The 11,542-nt window shown below is 39.9% G+C and overlaps 1 protein-coding gene across 3 annotated transcripts in view; it reads left to right on the top strand.

The window, feature by feature from the left end:
• Positions 1-796: 796 nt before the first annotated feature.
• Positions 797-11,542, top strand: part of LOC107659340 (ribosome-binding protein 1-like) — a 15,047-nt gene continuing 4,301 nt past the window's right edge. For 2 of the 3 annotated variants that reach the window (XM_016448254.1, XM_016448252.1), the window contains exons 1-22: positions 797-871; positions 3,698-4,415; positions 4,527-4,675; positions 4,757-4,879; positions 5,416-5,568; positions 5,664-5,782; positions 6,099-6,252; positions 6,815-6,953; positions 7,129-7,280; positions 7,424-7,449; positions 7,554-7,661; positions 7,798-7,860; positions 7,944-8,004; positions 8,085-8,119; positions 8,214-8,301; positions 9,568-9,660; positions 9,840-9,932; positions 10,010-10,114; positions 10,194-10,283; positions 10,860-10,952; positions 11,040-11,111; positions 11,238-11,330. In XM_016448254.1, coding sequence (XP_016303740.1) covers positions 3,731-4,415; positions 4,527-4,675; positions 4,757-4,879; positions 5,416-5,568; positions 5,664-5,782; positions 6,099-6,252; positions 6,815-6,953; positions 7,129-7,280; positions 7,424-7,449; positions 7,554-7,661; positions 7,798-7,860; positions 7,944-8,004; positions 8,085-8,119; positions 8,214-8,301; positions 9,568-9,660; positions 9,840-9,932; positions 10,010-10,114; positions 10,194-10,283; positions 10,860-10,952; positions 11,040-11,111; positions 11,238-11,330 — 2,694 coding nt within the window. In that variant the 5' untranslated portion in view covers positions 797-871; positions 3,698-3,730. Of the gene's footprint in view, positions 872-907; positions 989-3,697; positions 4,416-4,526; positions 4,676-4,756; positions 4,880-5,415; positions 5,569-5,663; positions 5,783-6,098; positions 6,253-6,814; positions 6,954-7,128; positions 7,281-7,423; positions 7,450-7,553; positions 7,662-7,797; positions 7,861-7,943; positions 8,005-8,084; positions 8,120-8,213; positions 8,302-9,567; positions 9,661-9,839; positions 9,933-10,009; positions 10,115-10,193; positions 10,284-10,859; positions 10,953-11,039; positions 11,112-11,237; positions 11,331-11,542 lie in introns of those variants that run through there. The other variant, XM_016448253.1, reaches the window with a different exon arrangement.

Below are 11,542 nucleotides of genomic sequence, written 5' to 3'. Positions count from 1 at the left end.
AAAATTTTTTTTTTTTTTTTTTTTGCACACAAAAAGTATTCTCGTAGCTTCGTATAATTGCGGATGAACCACTGAACAATCCATGTGATCTGTCACATGGATTGTTTTACAAATCTCCTTGCTACGTTTCTGGACTTGGGAACATTTCAGTTGCGTTGCTGTCCATGGGAGGGTCAGACAGCTCTCAGATTCCATCAAAAATATCTTAAATTGTGTTCCGAAGATGAACGAAGGTCTTACGGGTTTGAAACGACATGTGGGTGAGTAATTAATGACAGAATTTTCATTTTTGGGTGAACTATCCCTTTAAATGGGGGTAAAATCTCAATCCATACCATATCTGAATATAATTTAGGCAAATACATGTCAAGGACATGAATACTAAAGTGTTTTAAAAAGAGAGGGGGAAAAAACTGTAGGCAAACTGTCCCAGAAAAGTTCTCCCATCCCATCCCACAAAAAATGTGACAACTAGCCCAGTCTTCTTGAAATATCAACTGCCTTAGCATTACTGATGTGTTTCCGTATGATACCATGCTTTTTTAGGGGTAATATTAGAAAATTTGTGTCTTTAATGTTTAAATAATGCTTTTAAAGTATTACATCCGATATTTTATGTTTATATTTCAAATACTTTCATCATTCTACATCCCACTGAATACTCACAGCCCTCAGCTTTCCACCGCATGCTTTTGGATACTACGCGTGACGCGGTTGGTTTAAAGAGCGTTGATTGACAGGCGTTTATCCAATCAGATGTTAGCATGATGTCGCGTCTCGGTTTCACAGGCGGGCGCTGCGCCAACTCGCAAGAAGTGCCACGACTCCAAAAGTCGGCGGCTATTCTTTATCACTGTGAGTTTGACCGCAGGTAAGCACACGCTTTTATCACTCTTGTGTGTTATTTCACCACCAAAGCAGTTGTTATGTTCTCTGGCTAAAGTTTGTCAGTCTGACTGATGGTGTTGTTGAAATTATCCTTGTTCAGGTTAGTTGTGTTTGAAAATAATTTGCATTCTCAAGTAGTTTGAACTTGTGGCGATCTGATTAAAAGCGTTTTTCTTCTGCGCGAGAGTATGCTTTCATTTACTTTATAGATTCAGACTTTCTTTTTATGTCGTTCTTTGCTTACTGGCTTTGTACTCTTTTGAGTAGCGGGATTGTTTGCTTTGTGTCTTTTGCATTTGATTTAAAATATTAAAATGCTTTACATCCTTATAAGTATGTTTAGACTTTAACCCTTTAACACTTAATAATCCAAAATGCATGTTTACTTTCACTTTTTACAAAGTTTCCTATTGCCTTTCATTCTATTCTTCATGAAAATGTATTTTAATATTATCCTTTGATTGGTGAGGCTTAAGGCAGAGAGGGTTAAAAGAAGAAGAAAAAAAGATTGTATCAAACCAAAGAAATAGTTAAGTTAAAATTGGGGGATATTAGCCCTACTTTGTTTAATAAGTTTTAAAGACCAAGCAGAAGAGCTGGAATTCCTTTGGCAGTTATTATGTAACGTCAGCAACGTTCCTGAAAGGGTTAATGTCGGGCATAGGAAAGCAGCCCCCTTCCATTCAGATGTGTGGAGTACGTGTCCTGCATATAGGAACTCTGCATTTCCTGTCTGCCAAGTCCTCTCTCTGCTGGTTGTCACATGTGGATCCAAAATTGTGATAATTTCAGGAAAATATTTGCAGGAAAAAATGGGTTTGTAATTGAAAAAAAACAAACAAAAAAAAACAGTTGTTTGTGTTAATAAAGTTTTTCTATATTTTTTTTTATCACAGCTAGATCTGAGATGTTCATGATCACATTTCACAAGTTTTCACTAACAAACCAGTAGAATTACCATTTTTTTTGGACATGCACCATGTTAATACTATGGTGTTCTTTGAAGTACCTTTATAAATATGGTAATTGTTCAACACCATCTGATATCATCATTGTGCTATAGTACCACCACAGGGCCTTTTGTAGGCATTCCTTAAGGCTATCAAAACTAAGAAGTTTATAAATTATAATGCCTTTATGTTATATGCTGTAAAGAGTATTTCCTTTAAGCCCAGTCAGCTTTGCCCCTTTACCTGAGTGCCTGAGGCAGACATTTAGAGACCTCCTCTATAAAATTTCCAGGCAAGAGTTGCACTGGCTAGTGCAAACGTGAGGTTGGGGGAAGGTTATTGTGGTCTGCTGCACACAAGCCTGTCCCCTGGAAACTGAATGTATGCCTCTCTGTGTAAGAGAGAGAGTGTTGAGGAGTGTAGTCTCGGTTGCGTGTTGCATAACCTGAACTAGTGGGCAAAAGTTATGGAGTTGCTGGCTTAAATGAAAATAACTTTTCTCAAAATTTGCAAGAGGAAGAGATTTTTCACACTGTCTCAAGGGCAAGGCATACATTTTTACTGCCATTCACTCAACACTGTGCAACCATGTGCTTTTGGTATAGTTCCTTAATTATTAGTCTTCTTTTTTGCCCTTTCATGTAAGCTGAATACATGTCCAGCCAAATGAATAATACACAACCAAGCAGAATTTTTTGTCTTGTAGGGGACAAATATGCTTGTAGTAGGGCTGCACAATTAATCGAAATTAAATCGCAAAGGCGATAAATCACGATTAGGCAGAAGCTGCAATTGTAATGCGTATCTTCCAGTGAAGCACGGTTCTGTGATCAGCAGTAAATCTCCATCTGAAGGCCAGAGGGTGCTCTCGCACTGAAACTCCAAATACGCCCCGCAGAAGAAACCCATGAAATCCCTATAGCGGTTGCTGAATAAACGGAAGATTTAAAGGGTTAGTTCACCCAAAAATGTAATTTCTGTCATTAATTACTCACCCTTGTGTTGTTCCAAACCCGTAAGACCTTCGTTCATCTTCGGAACACAATTTAAGAGATTTTTTATTAAATCTGAGGGCTCTCTGACCCTCCCATAGACAGCAAGGTAACTACCACGTTCAAGGTCCAGAAAAGTACCAAGATGATCGACAAAGTAGTCCGTGTGACATCAGTGGTTCAACTGTCGTGAACGCACGCCCACAAGTGACGCAGTAGAGATGAAAATGTGGAATAAAGGTCATTATTTTTGTTTTCTTTGCGCAAAAAAGTATTCTCATAGCTTCGTAACTTTACAGTTGAACCACTGATGTCACACAGACTACTCTGTCGGTCATCTTGGTACTTTTCTGGACCTTTCAGAAAACCTAGCTTGTCAGAGAACTATGGCTCTGTGTAGTAAATGCTGCTCCATCTGAAAGCATGTGATGGAGATTTACTACTAATCACAGAACCGGCTTTACTGACAAGATACGCATGACAATCACATTCGATTAATCGTGCAGCCCTTGTGCAGCTTGTAGGATATTTTTGTCAGTAACTGAAAGCTTTTTCTTTTTCTTAATGCTGCATCCACGCATATAGGTGGCAGTATCAAGTTCAAAAGGCCAATGTAACAAAACTTTAGTGTATCTTTCGTGTGAAAATATTCAAAATAATTCTTTAAGAATATTATGTATTTATTTTTTTATGTTATTAAATGTTAGGATGTAGAAATGCAGGATACATTTTAGCACTGCTTTTTATGTCTTCCAAAAAACATGAAGTTCTTGTGTAAAATGGTTCTTGGCACATGAAATGCTAGGATGTTGTTGTTAACATTAAACGGTCCCTAACATTAAATAGTCCGTATTTGCATATTTGTAGGATCAGGATTAGGAAGGACGGGACTGAGCAAAGATGGATGTGTACGACCCTCAAACTCTGGGAATTGTGGTGTTCGGTGGCTTCATGGTGTTCTCTGCCATTGGCATTATGCTTGTGTCAACTTTTTCAATGAAGGAGACCTCTTATGAGGAAGCCCTGGCCAAACAGCGGCAAGACTCGGGCAAGATCCAACCCCTGCGCTCTGACAAGAAGAAAAAGGCATCTGAAAAGAAAAACAAGGCCAAGAAGAAGGAGGAGAAGCCAAATGGGAACCTTCCAGAACCTGAGCCTGAGCCTGAGCCTATCCTTGAACCTGTAGTTGAGGACAGTGAGCCCAAAACAATACCCCAAGTTGAACCAGAACCCCAACCTGAACCTGTGCCTGTTCCCGAGCCTGAACCTGAAGTTAAACCCAAGCCAGTTGTACCTGAACCAGCTCCTAAGATTGTTGAGTGTCCTGTCCCTCCCACTGTAAGTGCTGTGGTGCCCCCACTTGCTCCTTCCCCCAAGGAGAAGAAAAAGAAGAAGGTTGCCAAGGTGGAACTGGCCCCCGTCAAACCTCTGGAGGTCCCAGAAGTTGTAGTTAAGGTGGAGCCAGTGGTTGCAGAGGTGGCGGTGAAAGCATCAGTCGCCCCTGAGGTTGCTGTTCCCCCTAAAGCTGAAGAACCCAAAACTGAAGCTCCAACCAAGAAGAAGACTAAGAAGAAGGCTGAGCCAAGTGAATATACTTTGGACATATCCATCTAGGACAGCTGTAATAGTAGATGCTCAAACTTGCACTCTTTGTAATACCCTCATCAGTCCATCCTAATTTTGAATTTCTTTTAAGTGGCTACTGTGGAAACGGTCAATGTCCCCCAGCCATCACCATATAAAAACCTGGTCTCCAGTCTGAAAAGTGCATCGTTCAGCGAGTCAGAGACCCAGAAACTCTTTGAGATCATCAGCAAGAAGGCAGGAAAGGACTCCTGGCAACTGGTAAAAAAATCTACATCTGATCATCCCCTAATACTTGTCTCTTTTTGTTAGCACTCATATCTCTTTCATTCTTATTTGCAGGCATCTCAGAAGGGTGACCCATTGGCGGCACTGAAGAAGCAGCTGGAGGAGAAGGAAAAGCAGCTGACCGCTGAGCAGGGCAACATAGCTGCAGCCAAGACCCGTGTCAAAGAGCTTACCAAGGTGACACCTGCCAGCGTGCATAGCTAAATAAATGAGGTTCAAACTAGTTTCTACTCAAGATCAAGCTTCAGAGCAAGGTCTTGAGTGACTGTTGAAAAAAAATATATTTTGTTGGTCCTGGTGCAATGTTCTATGATGGACTGGCTATCCATCCAAGGTGTTTCCCTGCCTAGGATGCTTGAGATGGTGAGACAGGCTCTAGCATCCCCACAACCCTACAAAGGACAAGTGTTCTGGAAGATGGATGGAGCAATGTTCCTGACAAACTCTAGTCGTAACAGTATCCCTGTACCATAACTATTAACTACTTTGAAAACAGAGATATGATTGGTTGTGATTACCCTATCCTCAACTGTAAGGCCTTAATTCTGACCCTATCCCCTCCCTATCTTGAAAATCTGATTGGTTGATAGGAATGTTGTCCTAGGACCAAAAATGACATTGATCAAGAACATGCCCTATTTGCTAATTTGACATTAACCTTGAGGGTCTGGGTGGTTAACTGTATCTCCAACTCTCATTGCTCTGGCTATTAGGAGCTGAGTTCCGCAAAGAGCAAGATGACATCCGTAGAGACCCGTATGAGCTCTGAGCTGAGCACCCGTGGCCAGGAGATTGCAGCTCTTCAGGCTCGTATGCAGGCTTCCTACCAGGAGCATGTCAAGGAGACACAACAGCTCAACAGCAAGGTCAGAAGAGGTCACCAGCCTCTTACACTTTCCTTCTCACTATGCTGGGTATGTTGGCAGGTTATTGAATGTTTTGGTTGTGTGTGTGGCCACAGATCCAAAGCCTGCAAGAGCAGTTAGAGAATGGACCAAATGCTCAACTGGCCCGTCTGCAACAGGAGAACTCTATTCTCCGAGATGCCCTCAACCAAGCCACTAGCCAAGCAGAAAGCAGGTATTGCACATGAAGTCCCATTATAACATTGCATTGAAACCAATGAAGTGTACAACTTTGGAGTAACTCTTTCTACTCCCCTATGGACATGAAGAAGGTATACTAACCATTTCAACTGGTGGATGCCAAACTGGGTGGGGAAAATCCAATAACCTGAACAGAAGGAGCCATATCTAGGGACCAGAGACCTGAGCATGGGTTTCTTTGAATTGGACCATCTATACACACCAAACTAACATTTAACCTGCCTCTAGGTATAAAATGTCTTATCTAACCATTTCTTTTATGCAAATCGGTGGCTTTTTCATGCACACAGGCAAAATGCAGAGTTGGCAAAGTTGCGTCAGGACTGTGTGCGTCTCAACCGAGAGCTGAAAGAACGCACGGCCACTCGGCATGCTGAAGAAGAGCGCAGGAAGTCTCTGGAAACCAAGATGGCGGCTGCCGAAGAACAGTTAGCACAAACAAAAGTAAGCCCTGACCTCTTTCCTGTTATCTCATCTCTTTGAGGTGGTTGTGGTCTTTGTACCATGATAATTCTGGGTAGGAATTTAACCATATATGCAACCTTTAAAAGTAATGCCTGTCTGTCTTTGTGATGCCTTGCAATTCTCTCAGGACATTTTGTCTGTTTGTGTTTATCTGTGTGTGGGTGGGTATTTTTTATTTTTTTAGCTTAGCTATGCATGAAATGTAAACCCCTGTGGTTAAAACTCCCATGTTGAATGTTTAGTAATGATACATTCTTTGATATTAAACCGATAGTTTACTAAAAATGTAGATTCTGTTATCATTTACAGTTTGTTGGTCCAAATCAACATGACTTGCATTGTCATATACAATGAAAATAGATTATGAACAGTGAATGTCAGGTTCCACAAAGGACAAAAAAAGCACTATATTTCACTACATTCCAAATGAGGTTGTACAATAGCTTTAGATTTAACTTAAATTTTGGCCTTTTAAACAAAGTATTGTATGGCTGCTTTGAGGTGAACTATTCCTTTGACTACCATCTATGTCTGTGTTTAGGTGTCCCATGTGGAAGCAGAGCAGGCTCTGCAGAAGAAGTTGGATCGCATCAGTGAGGAACTCCGTGAGGCTCAGCACGGCAGCACCATTTTTCAGGCTCAAGTAGATGCAGCAAAAGAGCAAGCCAAGACTCTCACCGGTCAGTACACACAAACACACACATCTTCTTTCATTTGATATGAATATGAGTGTTCCCTTGGCTCAGTTCCCAGATGGAAACAGTTGAGTTGTAGAAGACATTTAAAGTAGCCATATTCTATTTGTAGCATTTTATGTTTTTGTAACTTTAAGGCGAAAATTACTTCTGTTTACAGAACTCCAGGAGCGAATGTGTGCCACAGAGACAGAGCTGAAAGACAGATATGAAGAGCTGGAGATATTGAGAGCACAGCTGTCTCAGACAACAACGGTTACTGAGGAAAAGCCCTCTGTGGAGACGGAAGCAACAGCACAGGCTGAGATCCAGGTACAAATAGGCTATTTGACACTCTCTGATACGGTTGCCTTTGCAATGCACCAACACCAGGTTAATATCAGATACTGTACTGCATGTAACTTTCGGAATACATTTTTTTTTACCATTTTCATCTCTGTTTTGATTCTGTATAGAAGGAGGTTGAACAGTTGAGGAGCAGGTAATGTAAACTTTTTTTGGATTCATTTGATTGAATCATTAAGTTTAGTTTTTTATATTCAAAGTGTAATGGTAACATGAGTATTTTGATGTATTTGTTTGCAGTCTGAAAGAGAGGGAGGGCCAGCTGACGTCACTGGAGGCGGAGTTTAATCAGCTGAGGGAGGAGCTTGTCACAGTAAAGAGAACTCAGGCTGAGGAAACTCAGAATAGGTATGGTCTTTGATGTTGAATTAAATTAATCTTCCAATTAAGATGGAATTAATCACATCTGTTGTTACTAGAACTTTAAATATATGTGCATGTGCAGCTCTCTAGTCACTGATCCAAACATGGACCTGTTTTTCAGGGTAAATGTGGCCGACACTGAATGGAGGGAATACACCGCAGAGATCGACCAGCTTAAAACTAGGTATACAATACAGCTGATGCTTTCTTTAAGTATATTTTGTAGACAATTTGGATAAATTTTTTTCCCCCCTTTCTATCCCTCAGTCTAAAAGAAAAAGAGGATTTGGTGGCATCCCTACATGCTCAGCTGGAAAAGATGGAAAGTGTGAGTGGAGCATTTGATAAATGAATAATATTTGCATGTGTGTAATACATGTTAATTGATTTATAATTGTATATCAACAGGCTGATAGAGCTGAAGCAGAGCCGCCATTTGAGAAGTAAGCAAGATATTTTTTTGTCAGTTCCTTAAGATGTTTGCCACTTTTTTTCCATTTATGCTTCTGATAATGACATTTGGTTTTGTGCTGTCAGTCTGGAGAAGGACGCGCGCATGATCTCACTGGAGGAGGAACTTCAACAGCTTAAAGAAGAGATGGAGAGAATGAAGGCCAAGAGCAATGTGAGTCCATCTCTACTCTACCCTTCCATCCATACTTAACCAACATGTCCATATCTGCCTGCCTACCCATTCACATCTAATTACCTTTCTTGTCATATCTACCCAACTCATTGGTCCATGCCTACCTCTGTCCATATCTAACTAGTCTGTCTGACCATATCTAACCTACCTGTGCATCCATATCTACCCATTTATTTCTCATATAACTATTTGCTATCCATTTCTACCTACCAACTTGTCCATTTATATGTACCTGTCCATACAATTACTTTGCTGTTTATATCTACCAAACCTGTCAGTCCTTATCTATATAGCCTGTCTGACCATATCTACCTAAAACATTTATATAAACCTACTCATCCATCCACACCTGCCTATGTGTCCATTCATATCTACCCAAACTGTTATATATTCATATCTACCCAACTTGTCAGTCTGTCCATATCTACCCAATTAGTTTATATGTACCTACTTGTTCATCCATATCTACCTACCTATGTGTCCGTCCATATCTACCCAGCCTATCCATCCATCCATATCTACCAAACCCATTCATATATAGCTTCTCATCCATCCATATATGCCTTCTTATGTGTCCGTCAATATCTACCCAGCCAGTCCATTCATATCTACCCAAACAGTTTATATATACCTACTTCTCTATCCATTTATACCTATTCATCCATCTAAATGTACCTACTCCATCTATAATTACCTCTCCATTCATATCTAACTACCTTACTGTTCATATCTACCCAGCCTGTTTGACCATATCTACCCAACTAGTTTATATGTACCTACTTTTTCATCCATATTTACCTACCTATGTGTCTGCCCATATCTACCCAGCCTGTCCATCCATATCTAACAAACCCATTCATATTTACCTTCTCATCCATTCATATCTGCCTACCTATTTGTCCGCCCATATTTACCCAGCCTGTCCATCCATATCTACTAAACCTTTTCTTTCTCATCCATCCATATCTACCCAACCTGTCCATTTCAACCCATCCTTGTCTCATCCATCTAAATCTATCTGTCAGCCATATCTAACCACCTGTCTGTCTACATCAACTCAACCCATCTGTCCATCCATATCTACTCACTCATTTGTCCATATCTATCTATGCCCATCACATCTGCTCTACAGATCTGGCCATATCTAACCGAAATATCTGCCAGTTCATAACTGTCTATCTATCCCTTAATCCATCCATCTCTAAATTACACCTCTATCCACATCTAATTGTGGTGTGTGTTCAGGAACTGCGTGAGAAGAACTATGCCGCGGTGGAGGCTCTGGCTGCTGCTGAGAGGCTGAGTGAAGAAAGACTGAGCCAAGCCAAGGCCGCACAGGTAACCCTGATGTACACGCACAGTATGAACGCACTTAATTGTATATCTACACAGTACACAAAAACCATAAAGAATGGGGTGTTCATTATCATCAACATGCTGTATTTGGCTAAAACTACTACTTTCTTGTAGCATTATTCAATGTCATTTAGTGATCAAAGGCATTTGTGTGTGTGTAGAGTGAAATTGAGCAGCAGCTGAGCTCTTTCCAGACAGACACCAGAAACGCCTTCCAGAAGCTCTTTCCTCACATCAGCATAGATACACACCAGGTTAGAATTAAAAAAGTATCACTTTTAATCGTTTTCGAGCAGGTATGGGTCATTTAACTTAAATGTGTGTTTTGTAGTCGAACTGGCTGGAAGCATTCACACATGTAGCACAGATGACTCTGACGCACAGTCAGCAGAGTCCAGCAGAACAGCAGCACACAGTGTCAAGCTCCGATTCGACGGTAGGATATTCTCTCTATGGACACAAACCTGCAATCCACGGTTTTTCCTCTTCTCATGTCTCATGTTCATATGTGTCAGGATCTGCAGCAGAAGCTCGCTCTATCAGAGGAGAGCCAGAGGTCACTAAATGCCGAGTGTGAACAGTACAGATCAACTCTCAGTGAAACGGTACAGTGACACACACATAATTATTAGTGCTGGGCAACGATTAATCGCGATTAATCACATCCAAAATAAAAGTTTTTGTGTACATAATATATGTGTGTATACTATGTATATTTATTTTGTATATATAAATACACATGCATGCATATATTTAAGAAAAATATTTTGTTTGTATATTAAATATATTTATATATAATATAAATTATATGAATATAAATATATACATGTAAATATTTTCAAAATATATAATGTATGTGTGTGTCTTTATATATACAGTACATAATAAATATACACAGTACACACGCATATATATATTATGTAAACAAAAACATTTATTTTGGATGCGATTAATCGTTGCTCAGCACTAATAACATCTAGAATTATTATATTTTTTTTAGCTGTAAAAGCTATGGCTGTAGAATAAAACATTCATTATTTATCTGTAGGAAGCAGAATGAAACGGTGATGTTAAATTCTATAAATGTTACCTTTATTATATCTAAACATTTTCATGGAGCCTTGACTTTAGTAGGCCTTCATAATGTTTTTTTTGCGGGGGGGTAAATGTGTTTTATACAGGAGAGCATGCTGAATGTTCTGCAGAAGAGTGTGGAGGACGGTGAGCTCGAGTGGAAGTCAAAGATTTTAGATGCTGAGCAGCAAAAACAGGCGGTAAGAACATCCTACACTGATTCTGGATTTGTGGGACCTTTTACTACAGCCAAGCGGTTGTGCTTAAGTTCTGTGGATCTCCCACAGGCCCTGGATCAGGTGAAGGTCCTAGAGGAGACAATAGAGAAGATGAATGTGGAAAGACAGGACACGGATCAGGTGCATGCCTACCTTTAGCACTGTTCTTCAGTTTTGTGGACTTGTTTTCGGTACTGACTCATGTTGCTTTAAATCCAAATGAGCTTTTGTTTCTAACAACACTTGTGGTTTCTCTGTTCTCTACAGCTGAAGGGGCAGGTGATGCTTTTGGAAGCACAGCTGGAGAAACAACTGGAGTCCATAACCATCAGTCAAACGTACGCAGAAGAGATGTCTCGGGTAAAACCACTAACTGACTTAAGGTTATTGTGTTGTTGTTTTTTTCATTTTGAACGGAAGTGTAAATTTGATTAACTTTCATTTTAAATTAAAATTTATTTGAATGTTTTTCCAGTCGTACATTTAACAGATTTTGTTTTAAATTAAACTATTAAAATGTAATATGGATTTGATTTGGATTAATTTTTTTTTTTATCACAATTTAGATTTTT

Source organism: Sinocyclocheilus anshuiensis, unplaced genomic scaffold (genome assembly GCF_001515605.1).
Source record: "Sinocyclocheilus anshuiensis isolate Anshui unplaced genomic scaffold, SAMN03320099.WGS_v1.1 scaffold912, whole genome shotgun sequence".
NCBI classification, from domain to species: Eukaryota; Metazoa; Chordata; class Actinopteri; order Cypriniformes; family Cyprinidae; genus Sinocyclocheilus; species Sinocyclocheilus anshuiensis.
This window is presented reverse-complemented; position numbering and strand designations above follow the sequence as displayed.